Source organism: Mytilus galloprovincialis, chromosome 9 (assembly GCF_965363235.1).
Source record: "Mytilus galloprovincialis chromosome 9, xbMytGall1.hap1.1, whole genome shotgun sequence".
In the NCBI taxonomy this organism is placed as follows: Eukaryota; Metazoa; Mollusca; class Bivalvia; order Mytilida; family Mytilidae; genus Mytilus; species Mytilus galloprovincialis.
Window position 1 is genome coordinate 75,561,877 of NC_134846.1, and position 22,389 is coordinate 75,584,265.

At 31.9% G+C, this 22,389-nt stretch overlaps 1 protein-coding gene across 4 annotated transcripts in view; it reads right to left on the reverse strand.

Moving 5' to 3' along the window:
- Positions 1-6,086: 6,086 nt before the first annotated feature.
- The window catches only part of LOC143045954 (synaptotagmin-15-like), a 125,519-nt gene continuing 109,216 nt past the window's right edge, over positions 6,087-22,389 (reverse strand). For all 4 annotated transcript variants that reach the window (XM_076218812.1, XM_076218811.1, XM_076218813.1 and 1 more), the window contains 3 exons: positions 12,907-13,018; positions 9,625-9,807; positions 6,087-7,536 (listed from right to left, as the gene is read on the reverse strand). In XM_076218812.1, coding sequence (XP_076074927.1) covers positions 7,412-7,536; positions 9,625-9,807; positions 12,907-13,018 — 420 coding nt within the window. In that variant the 3' untranslated portion in view covers positions 6,087-7,411. The remainder of the gene's footprint in view (positions 7,537-9,624; positions 9,808-12,906; positions 13,019-22,389) is intronic.

Genomic DNA, 22,389 nt, shown 5'->3' on the forward strand with positions numbered 1-22,389 from the left:
TCCTTCTTTGCTACATTTTCTCGTCCTAAATATGTGTTTAATATGTGTTTAATATGTATGTAATATGTGTACAATATGTGTATAATATGTGTCATTGTATGTAAAGCAATTAACAATTTTACAATTTCCATCCATCTGTATAATTTGGTAGATGAACTGTTATGTGATTCAACTTTAAGAAAGCAACCCACGATAATAACTTAATTACAGGCTTCTGTTCTGAAATAGGACAGGCTCAAATAAAATATAACACTGTCAAATCAAGACCATTAGTTGTATTTTTATGTCGTCCGTTCTTCGTGAATGGTTTTTCTTCTATGCTTTTTGTTAGTTTCTAAACACTCTCGAGCATTCACAGGGTCAAATGAAGGTCATTATGAAGGTAATTTTTGAGACAGATGTTATCGACAATGAAATTATAGTAGCGTACAAGTAGAGTTTATCAAGAAAAAGTAAAACCAAATTCAGGCTTATATGGTTCCATTATTTTTTTAAACACACTTTATTTACATCCGTTTACGGGACGTGTTATGGTATACCGTTGTCCGTCTGTTCGTCTATGCGTCCGTAAACAACATGTCGAACACTAACTCAAAAAAGTAAAATCACAAAAATACTCAACTTAGAGGAAAATCAATTCGGAAAGTCCATAATCAAATGGCAAAATCAAATAACAAAACACATCAAAAACGAATGGACAAGAACTGTCATATTCCTGACTTGGTACAGGCATTGTCAAATGTAGAAAATGGTGGATTAAACCTGGTTTTAAAGCGCTAACCCTCTCACTTTGATGACATTCTCATCAAATTCCGTTATATTTACAATGATGCGTGAACTAAACAGACATAATAAATAAAATAGTCAAAATATGGGTACAGCAGTCATCGTGTAACAATTTTAAAAGGAACAATTTAACAGAACACAAAAACATATATCTACAAACACATTCATTGATTCGTGTGTCTAACGTCAGAAAATTTTATACGTCACATATATTTGTCGATGAATGTAGGTACAAACAATTTTAAAATTTCACATAGGCAATTTTAGCATACAGGGTTTAAAAATCAAAACTATGTAAGAATTAATTTCAGAAATAGACCGAGATTTAAAATAGTCCAAAAGTTATATAGAATTTATAAGAATCAACAAATAGTTAATTCCACTACGCAATTGAATAATTTTGACGTTTGTGGGTCATCGTATTTTGTAATTCATAATAGAAATATATCATAATGAAATAAAATAGAACAATATCATACTGACGGGATCTTTTAAAGTACAGAGTCACGTTATAAGAACCAAAGAAATACAAAAAGTCGCATATACAAAATATACCAGCAAAAAATGAAAGACAATACAAACACATTGACGGGATGTATAAGTACCGAGCCACGTTAAATGGATATCACATAAAACAATCCAACAGTAAAAGTAATATTTATAATAGAACGAAGACAAATGAAAGAACAATAAAACACGTTGTTAAGATGATAAACAACATCTGTACGCAGAATCTATACATCAAGACCATCATGTATTATTTGTGAAGTTGATACGGAATATTTATCAACAAGGTCTTGGTACCTTCCTATGAACTTTTTTAGAAAAAGGACGAGACGTTCTTTGACATACCCCTGGTTCATCAACTTTCTACTCAGACACTAGTGACGTTTTACAAAGTCTGAGTAGGAGCTGCAAGCTCTTGAATATCGAATAAGTTGGGAAATATATATCCCATATGCAGGTGAAGTTGGTATATTGCTACTAAGGTGGGGGAAATTTATAATTTCAAAATTAAAATCGTCTCGTTTGTCATAATTTCTGGTACTGAGATGACTGTGCAAGTCAATTCGACATATGTCTAAAAATGAGGCGGAGGAAGCCGTGTCTGTTGTTTCTTTAATTTCTAGTTCTGTGGGATAATTAATGGAACCCAATCAGAAAAGTTTTTTTAAATTTTAGATTCTAAGCTTCCGAGGTATTTGATTTTATTCATAAAACGGGGGGATTTTCTAGTTTTAAGACAATGCTTTAAGCAGTTACCATGACACTTTAGTGACTGGTTTCTGTTGGAATTTTCCTTGCAATTCTGATATGACATTGAGAATTATTGAACTTCATTCTTTATAAGCGACGGGCGTATCCCGCATTCATGGCGCAGCTGTTTGAACATGGAGTTTGCTGTTGTTAGTGTTCCACTTACTGATAAACTTTAACGTAAGACACAGACATACAAGGAAATGAGTAATTGGTTTGATACTGCATATAGCTCAGTTCACAATTCAAACAATCTTGAAATATTTCCGGATCACATAGATCTGCCTTTTCATCGTATCAATGTCAGATATACATTAATTTTGAGTGACTATCATTTGAAATAATTTGGCCTTTTCAACTTTTTTGGATTCGAGCGTCACTGATGAGTCTTTTGTAGACGAAACGCGCGTCTGGCGTATATACTAAATTTAGTCTATGATGAGTTTATTTATATCAGAAATGACCACTTAATGGGACTTGATAATCTCATCTTTGAAAACCTTTATGTAGCTGTCAAGTAGGGAAAAACCAACAAACAAACACCTCATCTTTTATTCAAAGATACAACTAAAGTATTGTCTCATTGAAATTAATCCATTATATGTTTTCTTCGAACTTCAACAAAACCAGAGTAAAAAACTTTAACTCAAGCCACCGTTTTAGATTGCTTATACGACCGAACTTTATTTTATGAGTTCGTCCGTTATCCGAAAGGTGATGTATATTTGAATGAAAATGTCAGATATGGTTATAGGGTAAGAGACAACTTTCGAATTCGATGCATTTCCGTCAAAAAACTCTGGTTTTAGTGAACATCACTTGTGCGTTTAGAGGCCTCGTCACTTCCGATTCCATGTTGAGCGAGTGGTTGGAAACTATGATACTATATTGCACGAATTATTCTGCAAATTGAATTCTAATAATTGATATTCAGCACTTGTATCATTAGGAAATTATCATTTAAGTACCTACAGAACAAACATTATTGCTTGCTTATCCTGTACAATGACGATCACTGAGACGCGTGATGAACGTTAATAGTGCAGGGATATAGGCGATCCCCTCTATCTGGTTAATGACGTCATAAAGGCGCGCATAATTGACGATTTTTTTTCCGGTGACGGATGAACTCGAAAGTGATCTAGTGTTATGTAATTTCCAGTCAAAAAAGAAACAAAAAACTTCTCTTGATAAAACTCAATCTTCAGAACATTTATTTATTTTAAGGTTAAAACAGACCAGTAGACCATAAGCATCCCGTCTTAACATAATATAAAAAAGAAGATGTGGTATGATTGCCAATGAGACAACTGTCCACAAGAGACCAAAATGACACAGATATTAACAACTATAGGTCACCGTACGGCCTTCAACAACGAGCAAAGCCCATACCGAATAGTCAGCTATAAAAAGCCCCGATAAGACAATGTAAAACAATTCAAACGAGAAAACTAACGGCCTTATCTATATAAAAAATGAAAGAAAAAAGTATGTTATCGAAGACTATGTTTGAAAATTTACCCAGTATTTGCAATTATTGTAATGGTAAAAAAAGCTCGTGTCTTTTGGCTTGTTTATAAGGTCTTACACATATGGTGACCAATTTCCGGGTTGACAGTGAAAGTAAGCACCGGTATATGAAATATTATAACCAACTTGATTTGATATTCCAAGGCTTGAATTTCTTATCATGACAGAGTTCTGCTTCTTATATGATACTATTAAACTGATGGATCTTAATGATATTGTTTGAGGAGTTTCTTTAATTACGTGTTACATAAAACACAATTATTGGATTGCATGTTATGGGATATATGTTTCACAGACGATTTTAAATGTTTCATGTGTAATGACCACAATCCGTAGCTTCTTTTCTAGTGTATGGCCATTGGAAATATTTTGAGAAGTCAATGGTGTCACTTCTGGAGGATGAGCAACCGAACCATTCTTTTATCCTGGTTTCGATGGGATTTTTTTATTGTGTACTTTAGTTTTCAGTGAGTTGTTTTATGGACTATTCGGTTTAGTCTTTAGTAAACCTTCCGTACCTTTTTTCTTTAGACCCGGTCATTTGACAACATATTTTTTTATGGTCCCGCTATTTCAACATAAAGAAATATTGTATAAATCATTCGAAAAGGCATTGTTAAATCAGAATTTCATATCAAATAACTAAAGAACTCTCAAATGAAAACAGTATTTACAACTAAAAATTTGGCAAGCGTACTGTTTTTTGTGTGCTAAAATATGCCTAATTGTGTTTCGTTTACAACCAAATACCATTAAAATTAAAAACCAATTGTTCTAAGAACCATTGATGGTCTTTCCACCAGTTAAGACCTTTTTTATATGAAAATATTAAAATTTGGTTTTAAATGCTTATTCGAAAAATATATGGTTTCTATACAAAAAGATATAAATAAGGGAGATCATATTTTACTTCCGGTTTAAAATATGTTACTTCCGGTAATTTTTTATTGTTTACTTGACACTGATTCCAAAAATATGTGGTTCTATATACTTTTTCATTAATTAAGTACAAAATATAGCTACTTCCGGTTTACAAAAGATCACTTCCGGTTGTCTTTTTCTAGATCACATTGCTTGCAACCTAATTTAAAAAGTCCCATGTCTTGATCATGTATACATATGAGGTAAAAGCAAAGGTCAAAATCTAGAACGTTACATTTACCTATACCTTGAGCTCAATTTCGAGGTCATCAACTAAGGACCTCAAATCAAAAGACTCTAGGCCTCTACTATATATTGTTAATGAGTTGTATTACCTTACAACTAATATTAGATATAAAAGGGGGCAAAACTGGCATCAAATGTCTACGTACTCTTTCGACTAAAATGTATGTGTTACGACATGTCGCAACTAACAATTTAGTAAAAATAATTTGTCGATAAGTTATACAGCTTTTGAAAATAAGTGAAAATAAGCCAAAATCAAATTTATAATATCACCTTGACCTTTGACCGTGACCTTATTTTCATTTTTTTGGACCAAGGATCTCAAATCAAAAGACCCTAGGTCTCTATCACTTATGGTTTACCAGCTAGAAATGCATATTCTTATATCAAACATAAAATGGGGGTAACTCTCATATGGAATCTATATACGGCTTCGGTCAAAATAAAACAGAACATCCTGAGGATATAACGAGCAATTTGGAAAAATAAATTTGTCGGTTTGTTATACGGTTGCGAAGCCTTAGAGATAACAAGAGAAACAGTGTTCGGGGAGATCACTCTTATTTGGGAAAGTGTTCGGTTTAGCAGAGTTGGTTTCAAAAGCGTATAAACTGTTCGATATCATATTCCAAAAATCTAAGTGACATCTTATGAAACAAAAAAACAGCGAAGGAAAAAATTAGGCGGAAGAAAAAAAAAATAATCAGAAGAAATCTAATAGGTCTTTCCACGGAAAAGTGGAAAGACCTAATTATTAATTGAATTCGTTCAACAAGATGCATATTCTGAGCCAAAATGGTCGAAATTTATTATCGCCTTCCATGAAAAGTAGATATATGTTACGGAAAAGATTCCACTACTGCCAAAATTAACAGTAGAATCGGTTTACATGGCATCTTTTTTATTGACAATATTGTTGCTTCTCACTATACACTTCTCACAAATACGAAATTTTTATCTTATTTGCCGTTTAAAGAATAACACGAAGTATTTCACGTCACTGAAACACACAATACAAGTTAAAAAATGAAAACTAAAGCGTGTACTAAATTTTCTTTAGTCATGAAAAGGCATCGACAACGTAAGCCCACTCTACATTTCTATTTGACTTGCGTGCTTGACGGGGAGAAGTATTAGAAATAACTTTGTTTCTTATAACACACCTGATGTGACTCAGTCTGTTTTTTATACTTGGATTTGATGTTTCTTATGAAGTCCTTGCTAGTATACAAAACATTGGCATTTTATATATTGAATATGAGATGACTACTTTCGTAAGCGAAAAATGGTCACAAATGTGTGTAGTGTACTATTCATATATTGTACTGTAATAAACAAGCCAAAAACACTGCGATGAAAATTTATTTGTTTCTATTTATGTACAATTTTCATATAAACACGTAACAAATTATTTTGACATCATATTCCTTCCAAAATCAATTCAATTAAGGCCACATATAACCAAAAGTTGACGGTCGTCTTTTTTCGAACATAAAATTGCTTGCATATTCAATTCTCTTTCCAATATATTTTTTGAACTCAGAATTATATTTTTACAATTATCTTTTACTTATCATTAAAAAGTGAAACGATTTGAAAAAGAAACAACTAATTTTGACTTATCGAAAAAAATTGTTAAAAAAACCGAAGTCAAATAGTTGAAGTTCATGAAAACTGATAAATTCAAACTTTCTCATCTAACCGGATTAAAGTTACGCCCCTTCAGTCATATACATTTGTGTAATATACATATACATTTCATTCTTAATTTTATTGAAATATAGTGAGCCAACTGCATTTCATGTTTTGTCCACAGTCAGCATAACGATGCAATAAGCAAGGCAATTAATTCTATGTTAAAGGGTCTTTCAATATCATCAAAGACACCAAGCTCAGAATTGTGTACGCCAGACGCGCGTTTCGTCTGCAAAGACGCATCAGTGAGCCTGTAGTCAAAAAATTAAAAGGCTGAACAAAAATAGAAAGTGAAGAACAATTTGGACTAAGATTTCCGTAAAAGTTAGCCATAGCAATCTATTGGGTCAACATAAAGAAAGCAATCACAGTACACATTTTTGTGCGGTGAGTTTGATACACTGTGTTATATTTCATGATGATTTTTGCTTAAATTTAAATAGATGTTATAAATCGTTTTAGTAGGTATGGTCGTTCATTATACTATTTTTGATGCCCGTATTGGCATGATTCATATGAATTGTTTTGAAAGAAATTCCAAACGAGCTCATCCTATTTTTTCCCTCATAGATATAACAAGCCTTGCTAAATGTTTGGCTACCTAGCTTTAAAATTTTACAGAAGCACTTTGTGTGCAGCAAATAATTTATGTTTTACTTCAAAAAATACCAAATACATATAAACAACAAAAACCACAAACGATTATCAGTTTATATTCTATTGACTATGATCCATCTTTACAATATCTTCAATGACTTTACTTATACTTAAATCGAAGCGTTTGCGCGTTATTATTTCAGTTTTTGAATTGATTTCACAGTAAGAATTACGTCTTATAAGTAAAGTACCAGGCCAATAATATCTATATATCATTACAGTTGATCCTTAATTACATAATACATAGATTCTTTTGATTATGTTACAATCACTTGTTACAACTTTTGTGTCTTTGAATCATATAAACCATCATACATATTCAAACAAGACTATGCCATTGGGTTGTCTGTTCTCTTTGGTTAGCCACCATTTCATTCCAGTGATCTAGTTCACGTCCGCGTGCAAACATAAATGAGCCAAGAATAACCCGTCCAAATACTTTATCTGAAAAGAAAAATAAACTACCATTAAAGGTGGCTGTAGTTTAATTAAGATACCACGTCTAAACTGATAACTTATATATCTATAGTATTGATGTTTACACTTTTAATACATTCAATGCTTTTTGATACCCTGTATTATTTCCTGCATATATTTCCACGTTTGTACGATATTGTAGGGATTGTATTCCCTATCATTGACAGAAGCTGCTCACTGGGAAGCTATTACGTACTAAACAAAGGGTTCAAGTGGTGAAAATAAAATCATTCCTTAGCGGAAAGGTTGACCGTTATGGAATATCTTGTTCACAGATGATAATTGATATGTTCGAATTGTCAACTACAATCCCGTCCCCTTTCCGCCGAATTATATTTAGTATCGGGTTTGTTCTCACATGATACATTTATCCCTCCGCAGCACCTGAGAATACCACGAGGTTTGGTGGGGTTCATGTTGGCTTAGTCTTTAAGTTATCTATGTTTTGTTGTGATTGCTGTTGTAAACTGTTGTTTGTTTGTCTTTTTTCTTTTTTAGCCATTGCGTTGTCGGCTTATGAGGTTGAATTTCCATTTGGCAACTGTCGTCTCTTTTTTAAACATGCCTTTCCATAAAACAAATTTTTAAGAAAAAATTGCAAAAAGACTCCAAATCCTGACAAAATTATTGATCCTATCCTTTTGCATTTACTATAGAATCTTTGTGTAAATAAGATATCCTCATGGGTTATTTAATGCATGTTATCCGTACTATATTGCTTACAAATACAATTATCAAGACTATGTGTCCTATATAGAAAGTCCCCTGATAGAGGCTTTCTCATGACAACACTATGAATAAGCTTCAATTATGTTTGCTATTAAAAACAGTTTTATTAAAAAAATTGGAATAATTGTCAATGAGACAACTATCCACAAAGGAAAATAAATTATGTCGGCAGTAGCTTGACGATATTCAAAACATGGAAATCGATCGTTTAAAAGAGCAAAATCAAACTAACAATCATAAAACAGTAAATCTCATCAACTCCCAAAAAGAAAGGGACCGATGGGTCGACGGGGTGAGTATCTTCTGGTATGCATGATTTCACACTACGTTGTCTCTTACCACCTTGAAAGTAAGAGTTATTGCACATTTGTTTGTTTATGTTACTATGTATTGCTGGAAAATGGCATTTTATTTGGAAATTAAATCTCAACTTGGAATGCTTCTCGATTATCGAAAACACTTTTGTTTTTTTTAACAATTTAATTCAGTCTCATTTCCGGAAATGTTGCATAAGCAAACATTTTAAAATGTGTGAATAAACTCATCATAGATACCAGGACTAAATTTTGTATATACGCCAGGCGCGCGTTTCGTCTACAAAAGACTCATCAGTGACGCTCGAATCCAAAAAAGTTAAAAAGGCCAAATAAAGTACGAAGTTGAAGAGCATTGATGACCAAAATTCCTAAAAGTTTTGCGATTACATTCTTATTGTTTTTTCAATCTTCCTTCATTTTGTGGAAAGGATCCATCTGTTATCGAAAACAATATTTAGTTTGTAACAATGCTAAATTTGTTTAAAACTATTTAAACGTATAGTGATTTAATAATGAAATGAAGACAAAGCTCTACACGGTATAAAAGTGTCCAATTTATTAAAAAACAAAATATCGGTCTCCTACGACTGTTTTGCCATTTTGCTAGACTGTGATAATGCTTCGATATCAATCAAAAAACAAAAATGCAATGTTTATGATAGGGTCGAGACTTGAATACTGTCCACTGATTTTCAGCAACCGGCAGCTTATAAATAATAGATCAAAGACAACATTATTCGTAAATGATTGATTGATTGGTGTTTAGTGCTACTTTTAGCACCATTTTTCCTTTTGATGGAAGTAAGTTTTTGTTGGTGGAGGAAGCCGTAGAGAACCACCGACCTTTCGATAGTAAAACTGACAATCGTAGACAATTACGATTGGAGTCGTGTGCCCCTGCCACGTACGGGATTCAAACTCACAACCTCTTTTTTTAATGGCTTGTGAAACACTAGTTCGACTTCTGAAACAACACGGCCACAGAGGACACTATATATATGATACCTACCTTTATATCCACTTTGGTGTTGCATAGCCGTTATATTTATACTGGCGGAATCTAGATTTGAAACTGGCAACTTAAATGTAAACGATTCACTAAAGTTTGGATTGTCTGTTTTCTTGACAACTTCTGTTTTCTTACTCTTCAGCACTTTGTTTTGCACCAATAAGCAAATTTTCACATACGAATCTGAAATTCGTAAAATGAAATCGTTTATTTCAAGGTTTATTTTCTTTCTCTTAGTTGATACATTGATCAGAAATGGATCGTTGGGAATAACTTTGATATTATAATTTGCAGGGTCAAAATGTATGGCTTCATTATGTAACAGAAAATGATGTGTTAAAACAAAATAAATTCAATTGTATATGTAGATAGTGATAACAATTGCTGGTAAGTTCATGTAAGTAAAAATCAAAGTTGTACAAATCTGTTACTGTAAAATGGTTTTTGTTTCATACAAAACTTTGAAATTATTTTCCGGGAATCGAAATAGTACAAAACATTGAGATACGTGATATTTAGAAATAGAATCAATTGCCATATCTTGTAATGGAATGTTTTCAAAAAAGCAATTCATTTAATAGTTGGTTCTATCAACTTCAATTACCATACCTACTTCATTTCAATATTTTTTTTATACATGATATATCAAGGCCGTAAAACAACACAGACAATTAAAGTTTTAAACCATAGCATTTGATGAACTGTATATAATTGGTTTCTATGATCTAACTACACAAACAAATATTTACAGTATTTAATGATCTTTCATACTGATTGAACTTACTCAGTTTGAAGGAAAATCAATCCTATCGGAAAATTTGTGATTACACGGACTATTTCATAGGCCATAATGTCTTATGTAACATAATCTACAAATGACGAATGTGTTTTTACCATGTCATGTACAAGTCATTAATCCACACATAGAGTTTAATCAACGACGTTTGTCCTTTCCCGTCAAAAGAAATAAATATATGGGAAAGTAAAAGCAATTCAATAACACCGTTCATACAGTCACAGCAATAAATGTTTATAGATTACTCAGACGAAACATTCTGACAGGGTTTAAATGCTGTCTAGTCCTTGGACCAAATCACAAACTCATGTTCATCAAACTTCATAAACTGTGTTGAGGAAAAATGGGAATAAAGGATTTCTCTGCAGTTTTACCATATCAATCCAAATATATAAAAGGTACTGGTAGACAATTTACAAAATTGAAAGTAATTAGACTTGTTGACCAATCAAATTGATGAATTGTGGCTGTTCAATTTCTCAATAACAAAAAAGAGCATCTTGATAAGTTCCAAAATCTCTTGCAGATATATTGTCATTCAATAACCCGCATTTTTGTGATGAATTTAATCTCATACATTATATCCCACAGTGAACTTTTAAGGATTCTACCGAAACTATAAGGTCATCTTCATATCTTGCTTTTTTTTATATTGACACAGATGGATGACTTCAATCTAGAATCTTTAATAAACATGACGAGTTTAACTTCAAATTCTCATTTCCCAGCATACGTTTAACTAATGGCGTAATAGGCAACTTAGCAATGTTGATATCCTGTAAAACCCGACGCGCACCTTTCAAAACAATGGCCACTAAATGTGTGCCTCAAGATGTAAAATACGTATGATAGACAAATAACTGAGATTAAGGTTGAGAATGATAAAGGCAACCTAAAGTTTCCATTAGAGTAGAGAATAGTCATCTAATGTGTAAATTTACCGATTTTTAAACATTCTTGATTGTGAGAGGAGACTAGTTCTCGTATTGTCCCATTTGAATATTAAACATTATATGTAGAAAACAATAATATTATATAGGGATAAAAGATACCTTCATATTTCTCGTTATGTAAATTTCAGTATATGCATCAACAAGCAGGGAAATAACGCGTAATAGTAGAAAAAATCCTTTCAAATGATATTATCTATCTTTCTTTAAAGCCAACTATTAATGCGATTACTCGCTAAAAGTAAGTAAATCTGTCTTAACTGGACGTATTTATTGAAATAAATTCAGAGATCATGTTCATGATGATACTTAAACAAATCTTTTGTGACATGAATTTCTGGTGTTTTTTGTAATTCTATTGACGCTGTCTAGACATACATATCAAATCATTTGATCTTACAACTTTTTCGACATAACAAATATCGTATTGCTTCAAAAATGTATTAATGGTAAAAAGTTAAGTTCATATAGCTGGAATGATGGTCAGTTAACCCCTATGTCCTTTACAGCGTGATATAATATAAAGAAGGAAGTGTTTCATTATATTTAATTACTGGGCTTTAGGCTGTTTCTTTAAGTCTTATTTTTTCTATTAGTTGGTATTGTCTTTGAACTAGCTGTCAGCAACTATGAATACTCTAAGACCTGTACTTTGTCTTCTGTGTTGTGATGATTGTATAAATACCCTGCAACGTCCGGTGTGTGTTTTTGATAGATAGTTTTTTTGGTTGCTTTTTATCGATATTATGGATTAAGCCCTGCTCAACTGATTTTTATAGTTTGCTCTATGTTGTACTGTTACATCTATGTCCCAGGTAAGGGACAGGTTGGTGCCTTCAAATTCACATTCCTCGTATGCCTGTCCCAAGTCAGGAGCCTGTAGTTCAATAGTTGTAATGTTTGTTCATGAGTGTCATATATGTTTTTCGTATATTGTTTTTTTTAAAATATAGGCCGTTAATTTCCTGAATTGAATTGTTTCATTTTTCATGCCTTTTATAGTCATCCACTCAATTTGAACTTTGGTGGATATTTGTCTAATTGGCAATCATACCACATTTCCGTTTTTTTATCAAGTTAAGTACACTTTTCTATACATTCAAAATGTTATTCGCAATATTTCCCTTATACATGATGTTGTATGTCAATTCTCGGGTCAGTCTTTGTTCTTTATCTTTTAAAGATGCGTTTATACTTTGGCCCTTCATTTTAAAACATTTTAAAACTTTGCCTCATGTTCGTTTGTTGTTAAGTTTACCCATAGGATTTCTAATTTTCAAACTGCGTATGAAGTCTGTTTGATAAAATGATCTTTTTAAACTCTTGTATACGCCCCAGTTGTGGTCGTTTCGACTCCTACGTCATAATGAGTATGCATTGTACCCCATTATGCATTTAAAAATTCAGCATTTCACCACTTCTAAAGTTTAACGTTCTATTTATTACAACAATCAGTTCTCCTACATACATAATGATTCTTACACCACTGACGCAATGATGATTTGTTTTAATATATTTTAGATTATATTAACTTACCACATGGTGAATCTGTGTTAAACCCTTTTCCTTCATATATACCAACCGTGAGCCTTTCTAAACTATTATTGTAACTCAAAGAGACGAATAATTCTCCTTTGTCTGTGGCACTCTGTAATGATAAATAAAGGCAACAGTAGTATACCGCTGTTCAAAACTCATAAATCTATGGACAAAAAACAAAATCGGGGTAACAAACTAAAACTGAGGGAAACGCATTAAATATTAAGAGGAGAACAACGACACGACATTAAAATGTAACACACACATCAACAGACTAAGCATTAGACGACAAAATCCGATGAGAATAACCAATATAACATCAAAACCAAATACATGAATTTGGGATAGAAAAGTACCGTGACACGTCTTATAGTGAATTCACACTCAAATATAGGAGAAAACAAACAACGGAAACACAACGTCAAAATGTTACACACACAGAAACGAACTGTGATATAACAATGGCCATTTTCCTGACTTGGTACAGGACATTTTTAAAGACAAAAATGGTGGGTTGAACCTGGTTTTGTGGCATGCCAAACCTCGCACTTTGATGGCATTGTTAAATATAACATTAAAATGACAACATAATAATACAGGACTACAATACAAATAAATAGGAGAACGTATTAGGCTATAGATAACAAAAGGCATCAGGTTTAAAATTCATTACGTCAAAAACGCGCCTCGTAGAAGAATTTATGCTATTGCAAACAGTAAATTTTATCAAATGAATATAAAAGATTTACATGATAAAACTGACGTCTTAACTAATTACAGAAAACAAAACCCGAATACATAATACACTGAAGACCAACACAGAAAATAGACACGCCCGACTCAGTGAAAAAGCAGGCCTGAACGCAAAAAGTTATTACAATGACGTCACATACGAACGAAATGGTGAAAAGACACAATATAACGTCATGCAGACATTTGAATTTCTAAAAAAACACAAATATGACGTCATATTTGAAAAATTATGTCTAAAAAATAAGATAGAAATAGGATTGATATAAGATTATAATAGAACTAAATACTGATATTACATTTAAACACAATGCACATTGCAATATTAATCAAAGCAATTAACTATATTATATATATGTCCGGTTTGTTTTGAATCTAACTTCAAACATAAAAATCGTACAGATTACGTTGAACAAAATCAAAACTAATAAATGAAGGTGGTGAATAATTTTCTTTACCATAACACATGAATTTAATAGAAAAGACGTCAACCAATTTGACAAAATCCGATGAATATTACAAATATAACATCAAACTAAATACATGAATTTGGGATAGATAAGTACCGTAACACGTCTTATAGTAATTAACACTCAGCAAAACAGTCACAATCGGGAATAAGTCACGTTCGGTAATTAAAAGATTAGACGGCGCAATGACAAACCACAATCTACCATGTGGTAAAAATGTCCTTAGCTAGTTTGGTCAAAGACACATCATATGGATCAACTAATTCGTGATGGTGTCCATAAAATTTACGGAGTGTCAATTTTAATCTGTCCTCCTCATAACTTTGTTGAAGCAGTTTCTGTGTAAGGAGCACACTTCTGTATATGAAGTCCGTATAGTGTGAACATGCCAGAGAATATCGTATCAATTGTGATATGTAAACACCATACGAAGGGGCAGAGGGTATGTTACTGTTGAGAAATGGGAAATTAATAATTGGGAAGTTGAAATCGTCCCGTTTATCATAGATTTTCGTGTGAATTCGTCCATCTGCGTCAATATTGAGGAAAAGATTAAGGTATGAAGCGCAGTCCTTCTAGTATCAGTAGTATCCTTAATTTCAAGTTCGCTGGGATATATGAGATGTAAGTATTGGCTGAAATATGGGTTATTCAATGATAGAACATCATCAATATATCGGAAAGTAAAATTAAAGAATTTCGAAAGGTGCTTTTTCTTTTTGTCTTTTAGAAGGTTCTGAATGAATTCTGCTTCATACAAGTAAAAAAACAAATCGGCCAGTAGGGGTGCACAATTAGTACCCATTGGAATACCGACTGTCTGTTGAAATATAAATCCTCCAAACTCAACAAATATGTTGTCGATCAAAAAGTTCAGCATTTTGATAATATTATCTTCAGTATATTTTCTGAAAGATTCAGTGTGATTCTTGACAAAATATGAATTAGTGTAACCCAAAACCAGAAATTTATATCTACGATTCCCATTTTTATGGAAAAAGCTCTGTTTTATGAGATGGTGAAGTCGATATTTCAACTGAGCATGGGGAATAGTAGTGTATAGCGTAGAAAAATCAAAAGTCATGATGTTGCTGCAAAATTGTAAAGATTGTGATCGAAGATTAAGCAGTAGATCTTTCGAATTTTTGAGAATCCACATCTGGTTAACACCACTGGTAGAATATATCTCATCACAATATTTTTGAAGCCCATCTTTAACTGTAGAAAGAATAGTAGTCAGTACTTTAAAAAGATGTTTAGACGAACATTTTGAAGAACCAGCTATGTATCGTTCTTTATATGGAGTTTTGTGTAATTTAGGTATCCAGTATAAGGAAGGTAAATTTTCTTCGTTTTCTTTGATGTTGATACCAAAAGAAAGAAGGACAGATTTATGATTTTGTAAAATTTCGTCCTTGGTAAATGATGTTAAAGAATATGTAGATTTACCAGTAGTTTTATTTATTCCAAGCTCTGTTGTGAGACATTGCAAATAATGTTTTTTTACATATGAACACAATATTATTGGAGGCTTTATCTGCTGGAACAACGACATATTTGTCATGCAAAGAGGATAAAGCATCCACAACATCCGGATTCGTGAAAGGGTTAGTAACTCTTGTACTCATATTACATCGCAGTTTTTGTATGCGCCTCTGAATGCATGATCGAATAGCTTTGATCCATTCAGACAAAGTGTCCAGTTCTGGTTCGTCTGGTTCGCGCTTTACCCATTTTCTTGCATAGTCCTCAACTGCATCCATCAGTAACTTGAAATTCTTTTTCCAGTTGATGGGCTGGGGGATTCTATATTTTGGTCCCTTGGCTAACAACTCTCTAAGTTGTTCATTGGTAACGATGCCAAGGTCACCAGTAATAACATGACCAGCTGGACTATAATTGTATTGTGACGATGTACATGAGCAATCCGGAGGCTTGGATTTCGTATCTTTGAGGTTAAAGGCCTCTTAAACTCTCTTGTGGTTGAAAATCTTGGATGCAATAGATTTGGTGTAAGTATAAGAAATAACAGGTGTAGCTTTATTTTTGAAGTAATCAGGTATGGTTAAACATAAACAAACAAAACATCTTTCTTGTGACACCTGTCAAAAAACAAGAAGATCAAAGAAGCGAGGTCGTTTATTTTCACATTCAGATATATTGATGATGTTCCTTCCATTAACAATCCAAACTGTTCTGATTGGGTTCCATTAAATTACCCCCAGACACTTTTACCTTTTATGTCTGTTTGTTTTGTTCACACATCTTTGTCAATATAACAGAATTTTTCGACTGTTATACAAAAAAATGCCTGTACCAAGTCAGGAATATAACAGTGATTATCCACTCGTTTGATGTGTGTGAGGCTTTCATTTTGATATTAGATAAGGGACTTTCCTCGGAGTTCAGTATTTTTGTGATTTTAAATTTTACTATGTTTCCTCAGAGTTAAGTATTTTTGTGATTTTAAATTTTACTATGTTTCCTCGGAGTGTAGTATTTTTGTGGTTTTAAATTTCACTATGTAACTTTTTTAAAATTGTTGCGTTATAGCAACTTATTACGCCTAAACAAATGAAATACATGTACCATATTTTCATTTGACGATTGTTTAAAAAAAATCAAATATCGTTCGGATCTTTGGACTACATGTAATTCCTTACAATTTCGCAGTATGTCGTTGCAATCTTTACGTGTTATTATATGATTGTAAATATGAAAATTGATATCAACAAAAGGATATCTGAAGTAGATGTTCAAATAAGACAGCAGTCAAATGGATAAAAAATGTGTCATAAGCAACAGATCTGATCTTAATTCATAAATATGAAAAAATCGTCTCGAAGAATAAATAGACATTTAAAAAAATGAAGCAACAATGATAGTTACTGTTCAAAATACACATTTGATCAACCATTCTTTAAGAAAATATGATGTATATTTCTAGATCTGATAATGCACGCAACCTTTCCTGTCTAGACCGCCAGCATGATTGGATTGCCGTGAATTGCAGATAATATTGTAGTTAACGTTAATTAATATGTCTATTCCAAAAGATGGACTATGGTTTTAAATACAACATATCTTAATCTTCAGTTGCCTTCTAGATGATTGTCAGAGGGTTTTCAATTGCAGTACTCTTTAATTTTTTTTTACCTCATCGATTTATAACACGTACAAAAAGTAAAATCACAAAAATACTGAACTCCGAGGAAAATTCAAAACGAAAAGTCCCTAATCAAATGGCAAAATCAAATGATAAAACGCATCAAACGAATGGACAAGAACTGTCATATTTCTGGCTTGGTATAGGCGTTTTCAAATGAAGAAAATGGTGAATATTATGTATCATACAGACTTTTATGTATTACGATAAAACTATAATAGTAACCAATGATTTCGCGAAGAAAATTGCATGATAAATCAGACGGAAATATACAGAAAATATAGTGGAGTAGTGAAGTAGCGAAAGTTTGAAAGCTGGAGTCGATCACTTTTCATTTCAAACCAAAGACTTTGAAAAATGTTTGCCTGTGCTGCTCCGCTACCAAAAACACAATGATTCAAATTGAGACCAAAGACTTGTAGGATTGGAATCAGACTTATCTGTCGAACATGGTTGACTGTTAGAGAGAACGTTAAAACAGACTCGGTTTTACTGTTTTGTTTTGCAATTTTTTGTTTCATGTTCTGCATCGATGCATTCCATATTAATAGCAGACCTACTTACAATAACTCTATAAATTTAACCAAATTTGTTCTCCATTACAAATGAACCATTGAACAGAGCTTACAACATCTTTTTGACAAGAAAGTCCATATAAGTTATACTAAACTGACTTAAAGCTGATATTAACTCGAAATCAACGACGAACCAGTCCTATACCCTATATATTCCTGCTTTCGTATGCTGATATTAAATTAAAACAAGTGTCTACAGATAGGTCTAATGATAATTCGAAAACCAAATTAAAAACGACAACAGACTACTACAGTTTATAAACCAAATTAAATTGTTTCCTTAAGTAAAAGGTAGGCTCATTGTCGATGAACCTAAATGCATAAGCGTCTTAATGATACACATTAGAGTCAATAAAAATTTTACATAAATAAAGTCACGTTGTTAAATCTCAAGTTAAACGCATCAACCTGTTTACTATGAATTATGAAATTAAATCACAGACAGGAAAACTGTTTGAAAATAAACCTGGTTGTATTTATAGATATAAAGCAGAAAATTACAAGGACAAGTGGCGACAAGACACGAATAGCTATGGAATCTCTGAGAATTCTGTCGGTGTTTCATCAATTAGTGTTGTCTTTCATACTCTAAATATGACATGTTGCATACTGATTTCATGACAGAATTGAACACAATTGACTAAGTCTGCAATGAGAGTGTCTGGTAGTTATTTTGCCAATATACGTTCTAGTCACGCACAAAGACTATACAATTAGAAGGCAAGCGTTACAAAGAATATCTAGTTATTGAATCAGATATCGATATTACGCTAAACAAATGGTTATCGTATACATTTTGTAAAAGGGAACGGAAGATTTATGAATTTTTGCATTGAAATTACTTAAGATTTCGTATGTCAAATACTGAATGAAAAATGGGTATAAGAATATTAATACAGAATGTATCATCATGTTGATTATTTGGAGAACTATTCATCAGGTTTTAATCTTTTCTTTTAGCACTGAGCCAACAGAAAGACATCTGTCATTGAACGGTTATGATGCAAGTTTATGTTTTTGATTAGAGCAAATATAGCACAGCTTTTAACAATTTCTAACAATCTTCCGAAATTTCAAGAATTTTCAACAAGTTTATTCCTATCATGAACTTACGGAAGGAATATGTCTGAACCAAATAAAATCTTCTGTTACAAAACTCGTTGTATCATTTGTATCATTATAAAAACATGTGTCGCAAAATTGACTGAGTTTTATAAATAAAAAAAAGTTCGAAATACAATAATAGTCAAATTCACATATATCCGCATCGTACCCCTCGACACAATTCGATTTTAAGACCTTTGTTGTAATCTCAGTTCATAAATATAAATAACGTTTCAACTTGTATTACTGAGATGGAGTAATTACAAAATTGGTTCAAAAACTGAATTTACCAAGTTGCACATATTTTTTTTCCTTAAACAATAGAGTATGGTTAATTAAGAACATCTTAATAAACATGTATTAGATGGTTCTGTATTTTGAAAATTTATCGGAAATAAAACTAATTATGTAAAAACAAGAAGATTTTGTATGATTGCGAATGAGACAATTTCCATCAAAGACTAATATGACGTAAGAGTAAGCATTATAGGGCACCGGACGGCCTTTGAAAATGAACAAAGCCACGTCACAGCAATCTATAAAAGACACATATTACCTAATTGTACATCTTTGATTTTTTATAAGACGTGGTGTTATAAAAAATCAAAGCAGGTTTGCTCCTTAAAGTTCTTTAGTTTGAAGTTTAGAACACTCATTTTATTAAAAAAAATTGTAACGTATTGCGTGTCGGCTGGCAAAATGAAAATCCTATCATGAAAGGCTTAAATGTATTTTTTTTACATTTTCAGAATAAACAGATCAGTGGATCTCATAAATATAGTGTTACTTCCATCACATGTGAATGAAGACAAACGGCTATTTATGAAAACTCTCTTTTTGAAAAGGGCATGTTACAATACATATATTGGTGCTTCCAATCTTTAGACATTAATGAGAATTACTATTCAACATTATTTCATTTTATTTCATAGATAAAGTCAAGGATATGCGGGTTTTTCTCACGTTTTGTGTCATCTGTTGTTTTATGTTTAACCTGCACGTTCTGGCTGCACTGGTTATATGTATGCTTCACATAACTTGATCAATCTTGGAAGTGATTGCTATTACGAGAACATTTCAAATGTAATATTGGATTGACACAGCTGTCAAATGTTTCCATAAGTCAATTTAAGGCCTGTAGTTACGCAGTGAAATCTCGTTATTACAGACATATAACGGGTTTATGGCTTCTATAAAATGTTTGGCATACATGAGAAGAAGCTGATATCAATTTACACGGAATCAGAAAAGTAGGACATACTCTGACTTCAGGTATCTTGACAATTCGGTTTATGCTGATTGCATGCTTAATGAAATTAACTTTAGAACTTTATTGAATTTCTTTAAAAAGGAAACATTCATGATTTTTTATTAACCTTTAAGAACTGTGAAACACAATAAAATTAAAATAGTCATTGCCATCTTCATAGGCCTCATTCACGTTTAAGGATCTGCACTTATAAGAATTATAATTGACTGTTTGTTTAACGTTCGTTTACAATTTCATTCCAGACCTACATTGTGGGTAAATATGTATTCTCCACTTCAGCGTACAGTTGGGAATATCAGGGTTGTGTATTTTACCATTTCTAATCAAAGTCTGACATATTGATATTTTGCTCGCTTCCGCTGATAACTGAGAAGATAATTGAAAAAAAATGTTGTCAATATTTAAACATAAATAGTATTATCTTGTATTAGATTTCAAGTAATCGTGCAATCTTCGTAATAGTTTCATGTAATGCAATTTTGCTAATGTATAATAATTTTTAAAAGGAAGCAGGGATTTTTTTCCCGCTCTTAACATTTAAATGCGTTTTCTTCAACTTCTTTTTCTATATATTATAATTAATAAAATTGAGAAAGGAAATGTTTACCTATAATTCGATACATGGGGGGGGGGGGGGGGTTTACCACATACAGAAACTTAAAAAGATGAAATTAACAAAAATTGAAATAAATAAAATACACTTATGTTTTTTCCCAATACATGCATGTTTGCATAAAAACAGAAAAAGCTAAAATAGTCCATAGTTTTTTGAAAAATGTCTAAATATCTCAAATTTTGCAGTTCGTGCCACAGTACTTTATCCTTTACCGTAAAATAATTGTGAATTGAACTTGATGGAAGTTTATAAATTCTTAAACATTATATCGTGTTTTTTAAAATAAATATATCTGAATATATTTTTAAAGCTTGTAAAAATAAGAAAATGCTGTACGATTGCTAATGAGACAACTCTCCACCATAGACCAAGTGCCATAGAGCTTGAGATCACTGTTTGTCCTTCAACAATGAGCAATTCCTTACAGCATATTCAGCTATACAAGGAAACTACACAAAATATAAAACAATTTAAACGAGAAACGGCCTGACTATTGTACAAGATATGAGCTAAAACATACATGATATACAGTAACGAATTACAGGCTCCCATCTTTTGGACACGCAGAAACAAAACATGGCTTCATATGAACAAAAAAATAAAAAGAATACAAATTAGAAAATTTTTTATAAATAGATTTAGATAGATACATGATATCAAATTTTATAAAAATAAGAATAAGTAATAGTTATCTAAATATTGAACAGGGTAGACACCGTAAATTACCGTTGGAAAAAAAGATTATGTCCTCTCTGTAAAAAGGATGTAGAAGATGAATATCATTTTACTTTAAAATGTCAAATTTTAGAAAAATGTAGGCAAAATCTTTTTCAAGAAATAGGGAATATAATTCTAGATTTCACAAAAATGTCTATGAGGAAAAATTTGTATTTATGTTTACTTTTAATGAGTATGACGTAACTAAAATTATTGTCAAGGTAGTTAATGACTTATATGTATTAAGAAACAGCCTAGCTGATAAGAAAAACTAGTGGATGTAAAAACAATTATGACTATTTTATATTTTCTTATAGTATTTGTAATGATATATTTTATAACAATTGCATTAATATGAATGTTTGTACTTGTACTTTCAAATTTGCAAAGGTATCACCGCCTCCAAAACATTTAAATATATAGTCTTATAAGAATATGAATGTTGTTTAAATCTAGATATTATATTTTTTTAATGATTGTCATGTTTGTCTTGGTAACAATCCAATATTTGGATTTTACACCAATAAAATGATTTGATTTGATTTGATTTATGAACAAATTATAAAAATCAGCTGATAAACGCTTAACTCATCATGTCATTATAAAGTAAAAAAAACAATTAACAAGAAACATAAACCTGATGTTGCCACGTATTTTTTCATCCCAACAAAGAAAAAAGACAGCTAGTACAGATCAGAGAGTACTTGCAGTTACTATAAGCTAGTTCAAAACAAATAACAACTAATAAAAAAATCATGTATCTTAGACTACAAGATCAAACACATTCAAAATCCAATTTAGTTTCCTTCAAT